Here is a 19,126-nt window from a genome sequence, read left to right on the forward strand (position 1 = left end):
CAAACTGATTTAACTGTCTAACTGCTTTCACATTCCAGACTCATGAGGTCTGCTACGTTCAATTTCTACCCAATTTACAAAATCCTAATTATAATTAGCAGTTTTATATAACATAGATAAAATAGAAGCTAATACGACTAGCATTCCTGAATCACATGAGACCTTTCTACAGTTACTGAAATGGTGTATGGTCATCTTAAAACGTCTCCAGAAAGATTGAAGGATCTTAATATGTACAGCTTGGAGGAGAGAGGGCAGAGGGGATACATAATAGAAATATATATATAACAGGCTTCGGCATAGTATAGAAGGGAATCGCATCTCGTGTTGAAATATCACCTCTATGCTGACGACACAAATTTACTTTTCGACCCCTGACCTTACAACTGCCGTACAGACCAAAGTTTATGAATGTCTCTCTGCGATATCATCCTGGATGGCCCTCTGCCGATTTAAACTTAACATGGCAAAAACAAAGCTCCTCATACTTCCTCCCAAAACTGGCCCCACTACCTTCCACATTACTGTTGGAAGTTCAGTCATACACCCAATAGCCCAAGTACGCTGCCTAGGGGTCACACTCGACTCCTCTCTCACTTTCTGCTCTCACAGGCAAAACGTATCTAAAACCTGTTGCTTTTTCCTCCGTAATATAGCAAAGATACACCCTTTCCTCTGTTACTCGACTGCTACAACTATGACTCGGGCCCTCATTCTCTCCCGTCTTGATTACTATAACCTCCTGCTCTCCGGCCTTCCTGCCTCTCACCTGTCTCCCCTACAATCTATCCTAAACGCTGCTGCCAGAATCGCTCTACTCTTTCCTAAATCTGTCTCAGCGCCTCTCCTGCTGAAATCCTTCTTCTGGCTTCCTATCAAATCCTGTATCACACATTCAATTTTCCTCCCCACCTTTTAAAGCTTTACACTCTTCTGCCCCTCCTTACATCTCAGCCCTAATTTCTCACTATGCACCATCCCGACTCCTGCATTCTGCTCAAGGATGTCTTCACTCTACCCCCTTTGTATCTAAAGCCCTCTCCTGCCTTAAACGTTTCTCACTTTCTGCCCCGCACCTCTGGAATGCCCTTCCCCTTAATACCCGACTAGCACCCTCTCTATCCACCTTTAAGACCCACCTTAAAACACACCTGCTTAACGAAGCAAATGAGTAGCTCCGTGGCTAACACTATACACCTGATACATAAAACTTGGCTCTTTGCAGGCCACTTACCAGTGCACTCCTTCTGTATCTGTATGTTCCTCCTACCGATTAGATTGTAAGCTCTTCGCAGCAGGGACTCCTTTTCCTAAATGTTCCTTTTATGTCTGAAGCACTTATTCCCATGATCTGTTATTTATATTATGTTATTTATATGATTGTCACGTGTAATACTACTGTGAAGTGCTATGTACATTAATGGCGCTTTATAAATAAAGTAGCAAGAAAATAACCAGGGTTGGCGCTCAAGAGAAGATAGTGCCACAAGGAAATAATCCAAATTAAAACAGTGAAATAGTGACACCCTCTGGTAACCAGGGCTCACTACAAGAAAATAACCCAAAAAAGTGCAATAAACATATATAATAAAACTAAAATGAATAAACAAAGGATACCCACTCCACCTAGACAAGATGGGAAAGTCTTCGTTTCCCCTGGGACGTAGTGGGTAGAGGTGACAAGGGAGCGGGACACCATGCACATGTAAAAGAGAGATCACAAAAATAGTACAGTACTGTATAGCACAAAAATGATAATCCTATGAAATTCTGCAAAGGTTATACTCACAAGCAGACAGTGAGTAAAGGCATTTCACACATAAAGTGTACACGAATAGTAGTCCCACGTAGAGGGGCGTCTGGGGACCAGGATGGGATGGATAGGGTGCACTACAGCAGAGGACAAGAACACACCATAGCACGAACTGTGCAACAATTTAATGAATTAAAAAACACTTCACAAGTGCTCACTTACAAAGTATAAGAAGTTATTAGGCAATAAGGAGGTACAGGCATATGATGATCTCACCGCCCCTTCCTCTCCAGGAATCGAGATTAGGTCCATTCCAAACCTAATCACGATTCCTGGAGAGGAAGGGGCGGTGAGATCATCATATGCCTGTACCTCCTTATTGCCTAATAACTTCTTATACTTTGTAAGTGAGCACTTGTGAAGTGTTTTTTAATTCATTAAATTGTTGCACAGTTCGCGCTATGGTGTGTTCTTGTCCTCTGCTGTAGTGCACCCTATCCATCCCATCCTGGTCCCCAGACGCCCCTCTACGTGGGACTACTGTTCGTGTACACTTTATGTGTGAAATGCCTTTACTCACTGTCTGCTTGTGAGTATAACCTTGTGACGACGTGATTGGTCAAAACTGGCGCTAATTAAATACTAGTGATCACTTAAAATACAGTGCATATATATAACACACATATAGTGACCTTAAAGAATGTTGTGACTAAAAATAGTGCAATAGTGAAAATATAATATAAGTTGTAACCCCCTGCTCAGACCCTCTGGAAGGGACTGTCTTGACTGGTCCCAGATGATAAATACGTATTTTCTCAACCCAGGGGGAGCATGTAGGGAAAAAAACAACAAAGAAAAAACACACTCAGTGCAGACAATAATGTTCAGGTGTGAGATAATGTGATGCTTGGCCCCTATGTGCTGCCTACTCACAGAATGTCAGTAGGATAGGTACAGTGGCGGGATATGTAGAGTCTGGTGGGTCTCTCTGGATATGAACAGGAAGCAGCTGGGACTGGGATGTCAGTAGCAGATGTACATGGAAAGATAAAGACAGACCTCCATGGTGCAGATCAATGGTATACAGATAAACTTTATGTAATAATAAAAATGTGCACTCACAATGTTTAAAATAAATACAGGCGTTTTGTCACTGTATAAGTGATAGGAAGGTAAGAGTGGTTGCCGCAGCTCACCGCACCGCCGATGTCCCGGATAGGTTTTTCCCCAGGATCCCTGTGGCTTCCTCTACACCATAACAGTGTGGGGATCTGCTGCCGAACCGGAAGTGACGCGACGGAGCTGATCGTGCCCACCGGAAGTGACGCGTCGCGCCGGAGACACCGCTGGAGGAGATCCCCACACTGTTATGGTGTAGAGGAAGCCACAGGGATCCTGGGGAAAAACCTATCCGGGACATCGGCGGTGCGGTGAGCTGCGGCAACCACTCTTACCTTCCTATCACTTATACAGTGACAAAACGCCTGTATTTATTTTAAACATTGTGCGTGCACATTTTTATTATTACATAAAGTTTATCTGTATACCATTGATCTGCACCATGGAGGTCTGTCTTTATCTTTCCATGTACATCTGCTACTGACATCCCAGTCCCAGCTGCTTCCTGTTCATATCCAGAGAGACCCACCAGACTCTACATATCCCGCCACTGTACCTATCCTACTGACATTCTGTGAGTAGGCAGCACATAGGGGCCAAGCATCACATTATCTCACACCTGAACATTATTGTCTGCACTGAGTGTGTTTTTTCTTTGTTGTTTTTTTCCCTACATGCTCCCCCTGGGTTGAGAAAATATGTGAGTATAACCTTTGCAGAATTTCATAGGATTATCATTTTTGTGCTATACAGTACTGTACTATTTTTGTGATCTCTCTTTTACATGTGCATGGTGTCCCGCTCCCTTGTCACCTCTACCCGCTTTATAAATAAAGACATACATACATACATACATACATACATACATACATTTTCAGAAACAGGGTAGTGCTAGAACAAGAGGTCATACTCTGAAGCTGGGGGGGGGGAGTCTCAGGAAAAGTGAGGAAGCCCTTCTTCATGGAAAGAGGTGGTGGATTAATGGAATAGCCTCCCAGCAGAGATGGTAGAGATTAATACAGTAAGGGAATAAAAAATAATTGGAATAGACACACGGCTATCCTAAACACAAGAGAGCCCAGGATCAAAGGGGGTCTGAGGTTTAAAGCAGGTCGTAAAATGTGCAAACTATGTGAGCAAAATGGTTATTATATGCTATCTAGTTCTTTGTTTGTGCCTCTCTTTCTCAGGCCCCAGAGTTACTGGAGCAGCAGAAGTACACTGTGACTGTTGATTACTGGAGTTTTGGGACGCTGGCTTTTGAGTGTATAACGGGATTTAGACCCTTCCTCCCAACCTGGCAGCCCGTTCAGTGGTGAGAACTATGTATGTATGTATGTATGTACATGTACCTTTTGATACTCTCCCTGCTGTGTCCTTCCAGTTGGACAAATGGTTTTATCAACAGTGGTTTTATTTATACTCTGTTTTTTTCCTTTCTTTAACCACGAATACCAACACTTTATTGACAAACATCTACAACACTTTGCACTGTCTATGCCAGGGGTGCGCAAACTGGGGTGCGCAACATTTTGTGGTGGGGGGGGGTGGATTGCGTGATGCCTCCAAGTCCCTTACCTTGTCTCCGGCGGCTTCTGGCAACGTCACAGATAAGGTAAGGGGGTGGGGGGGCGCAAGCAGGGGTGGAGAGCAGGCAGGGGGGCGCAGAGAAGGAAGTTTGGGCACCCCTGGACTATGCTGCAGTGAAGTAACTGATACAATAGTAGTTCACGCCATTTTCTTTTATCAATCTATCGATAGCTTTAGATGGAGATCTAGATGTATTGATAGAGATCTATATCTGTGAATGTACATACACTGTGTAATTACATACATTCACCCATCCACTCACACACATCTACATAGAGGACTTTTCTGTGGTCTGTATCCAGCCTCCATCTTATATCCCATTTATGCAATAGGACTTTTAATGAGTGTAGAAGCAGCTGCCTTTTAGGAGGAGTAAGTCCCTGCACCTTATGGTGTGTGTTTTTGGAGTGCAGGCATGCAAAGGTGCGTCAGAAGAGTAACGAGAATATAGTGGTGTACGAGGACCTCCAGGTAGAGGTGAAGTTCTCCAGCGTCCTTCCAACACCCAATCATCTCAACGGGTGAGCAGTGTCATTCCTGGCAGAGCATCTTACGGGCATTTGCTCCCTGTTTCTGTGTCTGTCTGTCTCTCAGGAACTTGGCTGTCCGATAAGAGCGTTGACTGCAGTGCATGTTAATATGGATCTCTTGCTCTCAGGATCCTGGCTTTGAAATTAGAGCACTGGCTGCAATGTATGTTGATGTGGCACCCCAGGCAAAGAGGATCGGACCCACAGAACCCAAATGTCGGCTGCTTCCAGGCCCTGGACTCCATCCTCAGCCTCAAGGTGAATGAGTGTGCGACAGAGAGAGAGCGTGAGTGCAGTATGCGAGAGAGAGAGAGAGAGAGGGGCCTTATGGATGTTTATGCATCAGAGTATTTATGTGCACATCTAGGTGTATACGTGTGTGCAGTACATGCACATGAGTATGTTTTATATGTGTGTGTGCTCTACTGTATAGTAAGTGAATGATTGAATATGTGTGAACATGCATCTGTGTACATGTGTACCTGTGTTTATGTGCTTCTGTGGCGTGAGTTTTTTAAATTAAATCTAGTATAGCATGTTGTTCATATAGGTATGTGTGATCTCTATTTATGATTAGGGGTATGTATATCAGTGTGTAAATGTATCTAAATCTGTATATTTATATATTTGCATATATTCAACTATAATTGGGTAATCCTTGTATGAAAAAGTGTACTTTTTAATGTGATATATATTCCATATTTTTTCCATGATGACCTTCTTGAATCAAAACCAGTCTTTTCTTAAATATCTGATGGGGTTTATATTAACCAATTCCATGCCTTTTTATTTAATTTTTTAAACAAAATGATGTATGAATTAGACAAACCTATGAGTAATTAAGAGTGAAGGTATGTGAAAAAGTAAGTGAAGCCCTGGGTTTATCAGCTAAATTAAAAGGGATAATTAGAATCAGGTGTTTTAATAATTAAGTAGATCTTCAGGTGTGAGTTCGGGAGAACACGCCCTATATAAAGATCAGAACCTTTGTGAGTTTGTTGTTCACCATACATGTTTGTGGAAACATGTCATGCCATGATCAAAAGAAATCAATGAAGACCTCATAAAAGCTGTTATTGATGCTCATCAGTCTAGAAATGGTTACAAAACCATTTCTAAGGATTTGGGGCTTGCCTAATCCACTTTCAGACCGATAGTCTACAAATGGAGAAAATTCAAGACCAAAGTCACTTTACGCAGGAGCGGTCGTCCTATCAAAATTTCTCCAAGAAGAAACTGGTAAATCATCCACAAAGTCACAAAGAACCCTAGAGTAACATCCAAGGATCTGCAGGCCACTCTTGCCTTGGCGAATGTGAATGTTCAGGACTCGAGTATCATAAAAAGGCTGAACAAGAATGGTGTTCATGAAAAGATAGCCAGGAGGAAACAAATGTTCTCTAAAAAGAACATTGCTGCTCGTCTGAAGTTCGCCAAAGAGCACATAGATGATCCACAAGACTACTGGAACAATGTTCTCTGGACAGACAAGTCAAAGGTAGAACTGTTTGACGAAAACCAAACACTGTGTTCGAACAGAGGAACCTCATCTCAACTGTCAATCATGGTGGTGGGAGTGGGATGGTTTGGGGCTGTTTTGATGCCTCAGGACCTGGACTGCTTGCCGTCATTGACACAACCATGGACTCTGCATTGTGTTTTTAGATTCTAGAGGAGAATGTCAGGCCATCCATACGTGAGCTGAAACGGAAGTGGGTCATGAAGCAAGACAATGATCCTAAACATACAAGTAGATCTATAAAAGAATGGTTGCAGAAGAAGAAATTCTACGTTTTAGAATTGCCAAGTCAAAATCCGGACCTATATCACCATCAAAATGTTGTCGCAGGACCTGAAGCGAGCTGTCCATGCAAGGAAGCCCTTATATGTCATTGTCCTTGAAGCAGTTTTGCAAGGAGAAATGGGCCAAAATTCCTCAAAACTGATGTGAGAGACTAACCACCAGTTACTGGAAATGCTTTGTTGAAGCTCATGGGGGCGCCACCAGGTACCGAATCTAAAGGTTTACATATTTTTTCACACAGGATATTGAATGTTGAAGCATTTGTGGATAAATATATGTTAAAGTATCAGGTTTTTGTGTCATTTGTTTCATCAGGTTATCTTTATCTATTATTAGGACTTAGATTAAGATCTAATCACCGTTTGAAAGTGTATGTATGTATGTATGTGCTCCCCTCTCCCCCTGCTACTGTCTATACTGAACGTGTGTGTGTACCTGTGTGCATATATAGATAAGAGACAAAGAAGACCTCAAGAACTACAGACCAATTAGTCTACTTCCAATCATTTACAGGATTTTTACAAAGATACTCCATAATTGACTGTAGCAGACCCTGGATTTTGTCCATCCTAGAGAACAACTGGGATTTTGCAATGGATACAACACAATGCGCCACATCCAAGTTGTACAAGAAGTGATTTCCCACTCGGTGTAGGATTCCTACATTTATGAAAAACCATTTGATTCTATTTGCACCCAAGCAATAATAAATGCATTCTGAAGAGAAACTGTTGAAGAAACGTACATTAATATTATAAAGAACATTGATAAGAATTAGATTGTATGATGATACAAGCAAAGGTGTGCAACAGGGAAACGCCATGTCATCCAAAGCTTTTCACACTTGGAGAATTGTTTACGATGGTAAATTGGGAAGAAAAAGGAATCAAAATCAACAGTGAATACTTGAGTCACCTACGATTTGCAGATGACCATTATTTTTGCCACAAGTCCAGAAATCTTCCAGTAACAAATCCGAGAACTCGCCAAGGAAGTATGAAAGGGGGCTTCCTTATAAATGTTTTGCAAGACCAAAGTGATGTTCAACAAATGTATCAACTGTACAAAGATCAAAATAAATGGAATAGAATTAGAAGAATGTGAGGGCTATGTCTACCTTGACCCACAAGTATTATGGATGGGTTTTGAATTAAATCAATAGGAGAATCAAGATGGGATAAAGTACATTTAGAAAAAACAATAGTCTTGCAAGGGAACCAACCTTCCAATGTGCCTCAAAGGGAAAGTGTTTCACCAGTGTATCCAACCTGTGCTCACGTATGGCTGTAAAATGTCAAGACAATTTAGAAGCTTGGGACAATGCAAAATATGGAGATATGTATGTTGGGTTTTGCCCAAAGAGACATAAAAAAGAATGAATGTGTTCGGAAGCAAACAAAAGTCTGCGACATCATCACAAGGGTGAAGAAATAAAAATGACAGTGGGCTGTACATAGCTCAAAAATAAATAACATTGATTTGACAAAGATGGTACTCGACTGGATTTCAAGAGATGTCAAAAGACCAAGAAGATGACCAAAAGTAAGATGGGGGGATGAAATCCAAAATCTTCCAATACCTGGAAGATCATTGTGGAGGCCCTCATCCAGCCGTGGATTAACAACGGCTGAAGATGATGATGTGTGTTCCACTCATGCCTAGCTGCTCTTCATGTCTGTATATATGCATGTGTAAAATATATTTTTTGGTACAGTGCCTAAATATACATGTATAAATAACTAATAAATAAAATGGTCTTTTAGTTTAACATTTTGGCCAAATTGTTGTAAGCCCTTGAGCCAAACTTCACGGCAGACCACGTTTCAAGGATCCCTACACTAATATAAATTCTTAATAACCTGTGCATTGCCAGGAAGAATGATTTATAATAAATCTGTCAATATAAGTTGCAAAAGTTCTAAGTCTGATTGAAGCTTTTATTAACCTGTACATTACCTGGAAAAGCACTCTGTAATAGATTTGTCACAATCACACTGCATGCAGGCAAGTTCCCCTGATAGTTGGAGATGCCATGGAGTGAGCTTTTAACCATTTAAATGTGGGAGGGAGTGAGCTTCAATTGGATAGGAGGTTGCCACCCTCCAAAACAGCCAAGACTAGCTGCACAAGAATTATAAAACATACAGAACACCTACAAGCTCAAATTGAACCCCCAAAATACCCACAACATATATATAAGCATATAAGTTTCACAGAGGAGTGCTACTGAGCATGGCAATATGTATTTAAAACCAGAGACATAACATAAAACACAGACAAAGCTCAGTGCACATCCAGAAATGGTTTTCTGGATGTGCACTGAGGTTTGTCTGTGTTTTATGTTATGTCTCTGGTTTTAAATACATATTGCCATGCTCAGTAGCACTCCTCTGTGAAACTTATATGCTTATATATATGTTGTGGGTATTTTGGGGGTTCAATTTGAGCTTGTAGGTGTTCTGTATGTTGTGTAAAATATATGTATGTATGTATATGTAACCCCCGTTCCCCGTAACTAAGGGAACTACGCATGCTGCCATTACCTGTGGCTCACAGAAGGCCTAAGCCTCTGCCCCTGGGAGCCTGGGATGATTGCGTTCTCTCTGGATACAGCGCCTCCACTGGGAGGGATCCTAGCGCTGCAGGATAACCCCTAACAGGAACCAATGCCATCAGTGAATAAATATACACACACGGGTATACTTAACTATATTTACTAACACACACAAAGAAACATTTAACCACAATAATAATACAAGGCCCCACAATGCAATAGTCACACAATAGCACCACCCGGTGGAACCCCCAAAGTACTGAGGGTGCCCTGGGCACCTAACCACCCCGGTGTCCACAGAGTCAGGCCTACCCAAAGAGTGTGTGGAGTAGCGCTACCCATTGTGTATGGCCGTTGGTGCACGTTGGGTACCTTCCTGGCCTTAGGCCAGACCAGGCCGACTTAGATGGTGGATCCGCAGAACCGCAACGTATACCACGACGTGGTCTACTGGATGCTCCATCCATTCTGACGGCGTCCACCACTTGAGGGAGCTCCAACTGGAGGGTGTCCCTTAATGTCTCTGATAATGCGCCTGTGGTCTGGTCCCAGACCGCAGCTCACCACGTGGCGTCTGTCACCGGTGCACTGACACTGATGTGCTATTGGGGAAGAGTCCCTATCTGGGGGCCTTCCCTATAGCACAACAAGCTATATGGTGGTCGGGGCCTAGCTGTGACTTATGGGGGTATCTGGCCTAGTCCAGGGGAGCACTCCTCCCTGGACACTACCTTACCCCTTCTAGTCCTGCTCCCGACTTGCTTGCTACACCGTTTTGCGCCAAACTGTATCTCTTCCTGCTCGTGGAGGCTCCTGGGACATGTAGTCCCTTGTGGAGCCGTTCCTAAGATGGCTACCACAGCTTGAGTATCACTGCGCATGCGCATCTCTTACATCGTGCATGTGCAATATCCAAGATGGCCGCTGCCTGCACCCGAGCATTCCCCGCTCACGTGGGGCTCCGGCAGCTCAGTCACCCGGCTACTCTTCCCTCCCTGCACCGGTGGTAAGAGGGAGCTCTGATCGCCGCAGTCGCCCCACCCCTCCCACACCCGGCATGGAAGTAAGGGGCTCGGCTACATCTAGATATAGGGAGAGGGATATGGATATATATATATATATATATCTGTGGGAAAAAAAGAGAAAAGAAAACAGGCGCGCACCTAGTGCATTAACGTAATAAATGTTTTATAGAACTTAAAATCAAGCAAATGCCCACTCACAAGAGTACTGAAAATATAAGCAGGTATGAGATTGGCTCTCATGTGGCAGCAACGCTGTCCAATAGAGATGATGGCGTCCTCTCGTGCCTCTCCTCTGTGTAACCGGATGGCCGGAAGTGAAGTACTTCCAACTCGGTGCTCCATTTGAGGTGTCCCTCCGGGAACCAGCAGCTTCAGAGTCTTAGTGCCGGCAACAATAGCACGGGAGACCAGGAACCAGCGTCTCTCCTCCAACAGCACCAAAGATCATGGGCAAGTGACGGCTTCAGTCAGACCACGCCCTACGCGTTTCATCATCTATGATGATGACTTCATCAGGGGATACCCACTAGACGCCCCTTCCGAGTATTTATAGGGAGTTACTTTGCATACTTTCATTATTTAATCAATTATACAATTAACCAATAAAAAATGTGTCTATCACAAAGTCAATCACATAGTGTTGTGGGGACCCAATTGAGTTGTTTAGAGAATAAGTCCAAAATAGGACACAAAGGGATATTGCAATCAATTTAAATTAGACTAAAGAACTATTAACAGTAAGTGAATTGTTTTATGATATATCAAGTGTTTTGTATGTAGTTAATTATAATTATAATCACAAGTGAGGATTAAGGAAATCCATATAGAACCAAAGAGTATATAGTATGGTGAATGTACAAAGAATTGAATCCCTGCAATACTCACTTTATATAATAATTCAATTTTACTTCGCAGAACTCTATTGGTAACCAGATTTAAAGTGACATCTGGTTTATCTTTTTAATAAAATCATTTTTTTCTTTTTGTTTTTAATATGACCCATAATTTTTCAGAATCTGGAAAAGAATTTAAATTGTAACTAATCTGAACATTATACTAGTATATTTATCTCAACAACAATTGACCACATAATTGAATCAAAAAAAAATTTCACATTTTTTTTTAACTCATAAAGTGCATATACTAAACGAATCATATTTTCTAACCCATACAATACACATAATAAACATACCTAATGTCACACGTAAAATAGCAGTGTGAGTGCCAGGTTTATTGATTCCAATGTGGAGCCAGAGTAGTAGCAGCAAATGGATTTGAAGCAAGAACAGAAGAAAAACATGGCTTGCTTATATACTGTATGGTGCAAATATATATATATATTAATATGTGTTATGATTTTGCTAATACGTGTTCTAACTATTAAAAATGTAAATGTGAAATTAATAATGATACCTGTGATGGTGATAATAAATTATGTATTATGTGAAAAATAAAGTAAATGTGTGAAGTGTGAATGTTGTGAATGTAATGATATATATTAAATGCCTATTAGTGACTGTATGTGTAGTGAATGTAATTACTATGTGTTTAAAGTAAAAAATAAATTTATTATGTGTTTAAAGTAAAAAAAAATCAATATAGACCATTTGTGAACAAAAAACAAATATATTAATAAAGATGATATTAATCATCCCATAAGTCAACCACTAATGTCCTTTCTATGTTACTGAATACACATAAATGTATGATAGATATATATAACAGAGATCTTACTGACCAGACATATGACCATAGCCCGGAGGGAATGCAAAGGCATTTAACCCAGACCTCTGGGAGAACACCCACAATTTGGAGTGGTCACACTATGGTACTTATGTCAATATGGTCATTGTGTCCCTTTGGGTAGGTGGCATCTAAAATATACATCCAAAATGTTTCTCTTGTGCACAGTCTTTGGAACCGATCACCTCCCATATATGAAGGGGGAAAGTATTCTATGCCCATAATTAATAGGGATTTTGGATCCTTTAAATGATTAGTACAAAAGTGGCAGGAGAGGCTATGTGTTTGGCACCCATGGATAACATTTCTTCGGTGCTCCAAAAACCGTGTACTCAGAGCCCTTGATGTACGGCCCACATAGTGTAGGCCGCATTCACACGAGATGAGATATACAACATACTCACTTAGACAGTTAATATAGTCTGTTATTTCATATTAGGTGCCATTTGAGTATGATTTAAATTTATTTGTTTTTATTAAATGTCTACAAGTAAGACATCTGCCTTTCCCGCATCCAAAATTCCCCACTTGTTTGATTGAATCGGAAGTTTTTAATTTTTTAGTTTTTAATTTACTTGGAGCTATCAATGTTTTGATACTCCTTGCTTTTCTAAAAATTACAGGAGCATATTTTGGCAATAGATGACCAATTACGGGATCGTTACACAAAATATTCCAGTGACCATTTAGAACATTTCTAATTTGATGGGCGGATTGGTTATATTGTGTAATGAATTTTGGTGTAAATCCCCCTCTTTTTTCTCCCTCTTTTTTCCTCATTCCTGGTTTTACGTAATGATTCGGATTTAGCTTTAGATTGTTCTAATAACGTATCCCGATTCAAAAGACTGGCATCTAGAAATGCCTTGTTAACAATAGACATGTCGTACCCTTTCTCCTGAAATTTATTTGACAGATCTTTGCCTTGTATTAGAAAATCAGTAGCCATTGAGCAATTGCGCCTAATCCTGTGAAATTGACTTTTTGGTACATTATCTAGCCATTTTTTATAATGGTTACTACCATATTGTAAGTAACTGTTCGTCGATACAGATTTGAAGTGTGTTTCTGTTTGGATTTGTTGTTCAACACCTATGAATAGCTCCAAGTCCAAGAAAATTATAGTATCTGGATGTATGTTATAAGTGAATTTCAGACCCATCTGGTTATCGGTGAAAGATGTCAGAATCTCCTCCAGGATTTCCCTCTCACCATCCCAAATAATAAGAATATCATCTATGAAACGGCCATAGAAGAACAGACCCACCCCCAGTCGAGCGTTCTCCCACACATGGATACTCTCCCACAGTCCCATGTAGAGATTAGCATAACTGGGGGCAAATCTGGTCCCCATATATATTTGTGTGTGTGATGCGTGCCCTATAGTATAAATCTGTAAAATATTTAATGCCAGAATATAAAAGATATGAGGTAACACACTCACAAAAGGAGCTAGAACATGCGCATTTAGAGAAAAGATTCTCTGTGGGTAAGTACTCATCTGCAGGGGGTTCACACCAGATAATCGGACCTCCACTGAATCTACTAAAATCACAAAAATACTCAATACACATTGGAAAGTTCTAAAACGGGATCCACACCTTGGTGGGATTCTCCCGAGCTATGCATCAGTAGTTTACAAGAAAGCCACAAATATCAAACATTTGATTGCACCTAGTAAACGTAGAAGTATCAAAACTACCAATGTGACAACTGCTAATGGTAATTTTAGGTGCAGGCGGCCCAGATGCATAATGTGCCATCAAATATATGTATTTGACTGTTTGAAGTGACACACTAACGGGAGCATCCACAAGGTCAAGTGACACATTGAATGTCGGACGACACATGTGTTGTACATGTTAAGTTGCCCTTGCGGCATTCAATACATTGGGAGGACTATTCATCCTGTCAATGTTAGATTTTTAGAACATAGGAGGAGTATTGCCAGGGGTTTGACCACACATAGTGTGTCCTGGCACTTTTTTTTTCACTACCACAACCGAAACTCTGGGCTCCTGTCTGTTATGGGCCTGGAGTCGATCTCTCCCTCCATTTTGGGAAGTGATAGGTTCCAGACCCTGTGCAGAAGGGTGTCCTTTTGGATTTACACACTGGGTACTGTGAGTCTGGCTGGTTTGAATGAGTGTCTGGACACCAGTACCCTGGTCTAAATACTACTGTCCCGGCTGTTTTGCTTCACAAGGATGAATTCTTTCAAAGTTTGTATTACTGGTTCCTGATGGTAATGGCAATAAGTACTGTATTTTAATATAACTCTTGTTAAATATTAATTAAATCTAATCACAAGATCACCTATATTGAATTATTTTGAACGCACAATTGTTTATTTTTTATTTTCCACCTCTCTTTGTTTCCACCTCTCCCTCCATTCCCCTTCCTCTTTGCCCCCCTACCTCTCCCTTCTCGTCCCTTCCCCATAGACTTCGTTTTATTCTGGTATTGTATATCTAGTTAGCGCTGACTGCTTTTCTTTTGTGTGTGTGTGTGTGTGTATATTATTTATTTATTTTATTCATGTGCACCCCTGGCCCCCAGCTTCTGTGTGTGCTCAACATGGTGTCTGGACGTCTGCACATCTACCCGGTGACAGAGGAGGAGACCCTAGAGTCTTTGAAGTGTTTCCTGCAGCGAGACACAGGGATCCCCGAGGAGGAGCAGGAGCTGTTGCAGGCGTCTGGGCTGGCACTGGACCCCCTGCAGCCCATCGTACTGTATGTGTCCGACAACATGGTAAGAACCCCCTCCTCCCTGCAGGGACACTAGGACCAATCGTAACTCTGCTTTACTGGTTCACCCGCTTATTTTACTATAACCGATGTCTTGTGAACTGGGTCTCATAAATTCTACCCCATTCCGCCTTGTCTCATTGTGTACAGTGACTCAAGGCTCCGACTAATTTCTTTCTTCAACCAATTAGAATGGCCTGAGCACCTTCTTGTCTTACTATTACTTATAACTTACTTATGTGCCTTGTGCCTTTATATGCCTTGTGCGCAACTTCTGACAGACTCTGCCTTTTAACCCTTTTGGTTTAACCATTTAAAAAAACTCCATCCTGTTTTTCTGGGGCACACCCACTTCTCCAGGAAGAGGGAGATGCTACTGTTCTTTTAAACTTATAAGAATCTCTTGTATGAGACACCATCTTATCCCATGAGCGGAAAGTTCCTGGCCCTTTAAACCTTTTAAATTTGAGTTTTTTTTCACACATCAAACTTCCATAAGAGGGAACAAAAACAAACCCTATTACATTTTAGGAAACCCATATGTGAGATGGCCTCATATCACATATAAGCGATGTGCCATTGACCTATAGCAGATCTACAGTACACGAGACACCATTTTATTACACGAGGGAACTCCTGGGACTCTATTTAATTTACAGGAATCCCATGTATTACGACCTCTTACCACATAGAGGGGGATACCACTGTTCATATTGACTTCTAGTAATGTACAGACACCTTCTTATCACATACAATTGAGGTGCCACTTTATAGAAATGTGAATCTGACACAGACGTTTCTCCAAGTAGATTCTATTTTATTTAAGCACAGCAAACAATTAGGATTAATAGGATATACTTACCTCAGTGTGATGAGGACATGCCCCCTGTCTAGGCAGAGTCTCTCGTAAAGCATCAGTATATTTACTTATAATAAACATTAACCCTTCTTCATTCTCACCTCATTGCTATTATGCTTAGTGTAGGGCCTCAGTGGTCTTGTTTCTGTTCTTCTCAAAGACAGGGGAGCGCAGATTATTACTCAGAATAAAATTAATTAGGCACACACTAGTGTAATATGTTCCCACAATATAAGGGACTTGGGGGTCAGTTGGTCATGCTACTCACATAGTCCCAATTTTGTCAAGCATAATTCCCAATCTGTGGCAAAAACCGCAGCAATTATCCGTGTGGCAGGCAACCTCAATGGAACAGAGATAAGAGATGAGGGTGCTGACTGTCTGGAAACTTTCTTTTTCATTCAAATTAAACAATAAAATGCGCACTCAGAGCATGAACGCTATAAAACATATAACTGCATAAAATGCAGGGCTCCCTGGCTGTAGTCTCACCGCTCTGTCTTGAGTCGGCGTGTCCAATATCCAGATGGAGGGTGGTACACTGCGTTTTACTAGACCCTCAGACTCTATGCGTTTCACTTTTACGAGGCTGCCTCAGTCAATGTCTAAGTCCTGCCCTGGCTTTATCTTCTTTCAACGCTTTTCTACTATCTTCTTTCTTTGGCTTGGGTGCACTTCTTTCTGTGTTAGCAGATTTTTGCTTTGTCAGTTAAGCATGTATCAATCATCTTTGTCTTTGGGCGATGTTAATTTAGCAATAAACGTGTTGCTGTTCTGGCAAGTTTCATACAGGTTTGTTTACCTGTATTTATTAGACATCTTTGTCACGGGAGACCAGTGCTTATTCCACAAAAATACCTGTATCCTTTGACCAAAACGTGAGAGAAAATAAATTGTAATTTATTCACACAAACACACACAGCTTGATTTACAAAATAACACGAAATAACACTTACGAGAATGAGGTAAAACGAAATAAATGGTTTCCAGAACGAAAGTCCACGAAATACAGTCTCTAGGTATCAATTCCCAGAAGCGGAGTTGATACGCAAACGAGACGCAAAACCGTTTTTGGCTAGGGGCGCCGCTTTGAGACCCTGTTTCTCCGCTGAAAGAAACCTCTTCGTTCTGCACTTGCAGAATTCGTTTCCAAGTCCTGAGTTCTAACAAACTTTCGTAGCGGGGTACAATCCTTGGTTATGATGGAATAGTGTCTGTACCGCACGCTATACCTTCAGATGGATCACAGAAGAACACCGTTGAACACCTGCCTGATAGCCTGCACAGGCTTATAACACCCTCCCAAGCCTATCTGGGTAATACACAGCCAATCTTGGCGTGGGAAGCAAATTCCCACCGAATGGCAAGTTTGCCAACAATTCCTGCAGCCGGGCAAAGGGTTTCACGGTATGCCAAGGGTCATGCGCTAACTTTACACTTAACCCGCATAAAATACCTGACCAAGCCCCCATGCACGGCGGCAGAATGTCTGCCTTTCTCCAGGATGCCCAGACATCTGCTAGGCAAACTGTTTATATGCATTTCCTGACATTTAGCACTTTCCCCAGGTCGGTGTCTTTTGAAGCCACAGACTTTTGCAGACACTGGAGCCTGCTCCCCAGGGAGTCCCAGAAGCCCAGACTTACATTATACATGTCTCATTCCTGATCATAAATTACAATAGTGAATCCTTAATGTATCCGCTGTCCTGCCTGACTGAAATGTAAATGTCCCGGTTACTATATCTTTAAAATACTAAACTCCGAGCCACTTCTCATTTATGCCTTTAAATAAATGTTAGTCTCAGAACTATACTGGATTATATGTCTATCCCCTAGCACTCTGCATACCCAAAATTAGAACGCTAGGATCTTCCTATCAAAAGTTAGCAGCTTAATTATGTGAGGGCTATGATGTGGTTTGTGGTTGTTACGCTTTGCTCACCACAAACTAGACGAGACCCCTGTGCTGAGATGGGAATAAGCAAACACCAGCCACAGACATGGGGACCCCGTCCGGAATGTAGGATGGTCTTGCTGGCTGAGTCTAGGGCAGGAGAGATCAGAATAAATGTATACTTGCCGGGTCTGATGCAGGAGAGGTCCGGAGCGTGGGAGGTACTATTGCCAAGGTCAGGACTGGAGAAGAGCGGATCATCGAAGTTCAAAGCCAGGGTCAGGGTAGGAGAGGTGCGGAGAGCCAGGTGAAGCCGAGATCAGTATTCCAGAGAGCGAAGGGTCCAAGGGCAGACTGGGTCGGTACACGGGAGATCAGAACTAGGAACAAGGTAACAGAACAGGAACGAGGCAGGTTAAGCAGAGGCAAACACAGGTAACGTGAGTCTATGCTCAGCCAAAGTGCCAGTGGCACAGCTGAGCATAAGTAGCAGGCACTGACCAATCCCCCAGGGGGTGGAGCGGAGCGGAGCCGCGACCCCTGCAGAATCCAGTGATAGGCTGAATGGAATAAGGCAGCTGCAAGAGGTGGAGCTAATGAGCTCTTCTTGACTCATCGCTCGGGTCCGTTGCACGTTGGTGACGCGCCGTGCGTCCAGCCTCTAATCCCGCAATGTGGGATCTGTGCCTGCGCACCACGCCAGTGGGGGGCGCCGATCCTGCGGGGAGCACTCTGCGCATGCGGTAAGAGGCGCGTGAGGGAGACCGGCAACGCGGAGGACCGACAGCGAGTGTCTGAGCGGGCCGCGGGTAAGTGCGGGCGCGCGGGACCTGCGCGGGGACGCGTGTGGATCCGCAAGTCCTTACAGTGCAATGTTGCAATCCCCGGACTCAATCGATAACCGCAGACGTACTTTACCAATTGACCTTAATTGAATGATGAGACCACATTATACACTGTTGCGATCCGGCATCTTTTCATGACCGCAGACCACTTAACTAATTTAACTTGCGGTTAAGTCTTCCCTTGCTTGTCTGTGGTTACACAGTGATGTAGTGTTGTAATGCCGGACTCGACCACAAAACCACAGACACGCTTACCCAATCTGCCTTTACACAGAGCTAGAGGCCCCTTATTCCTAGCGGGCGCATTTTAGACATATTATTACAGATTAATATAACTGCAGCGAGCCAATGTAGCTCATTTTAACGCGTGTGGTCCTCTTATCTCTAGCCGGACGCACACAGACAATTCTAATGCATGTACAGGCTCTTAACTCTCAGTGGGCTGCAGAGCTGACACTTCACATTTATAATGTGGCTCATGGGACCCTGCTACATGCCTTATACAGTCGTTACATGGTATTAATCTCGCCCCCTTATTCCTGGGGGATAGACACAGGCATTTCAAATACATTTGCAGTATTATTACCCTGGTTGGGTTGCAGAGCTGACACTCTACAATTCCCAACCTGGTTCAGGGGCACCCAGCCGGGCCAAATAC

The 19,126-nt window shown here is 42.4% G+C and overlaps 1 protein-coding gene across 3 annotated transcripts in view; it reads left to right on the top strand.

Moving 5' to 3' along the window:
* The window catches only part of IKBKB (inhibitor of nuclear factor kappa B kinase subunit beta), an 89,144-nt gene that overhangs the window by 24,568 nt on the left and 45,450 nt on the right, over positions 1-19,126 (top strand). For all 3 annotated transcript variants that reach the window (XR_012801793.1, XM_075601539.1, XM_075601540.1), the window contains exons 8-11: positions 4,063-4,187; positions 4,876-4,983; positions 5,121-5,250; positions 14,678-14,872. Coding sequence is in view for 2 of the 3 variants with exons in the window: in XM_075601539.1 (XP_075457654.1) it covers positions 4,063-4,187; positions 4,876-4,983; positions 5,121-5,250; positions 14,678-14,872 (558 nt within the window). In the remaining variant the exon portion in view is untranslated. The remainder of the gene's footprint in view (positions 1-4,062; positions 4,188-4,875; positions 4,984-5,120; positions 5,251-14,677; positions 14,873-19,126) is intronic.

Source organism: Ascaphus truei, chromosome 5, assembly GCF_040206685.1.
Source record: "Ascaphus truei isolate aAscTru1 chromosome 5, aAscTru1.hap1, whole genome shotgun sequence".
Lineage (NCBI taxonomy): Eukaryota > Metazoa > Chordata > Amphibia > Anura > Ascaphidae > Ascaphus > Ascaphus truei.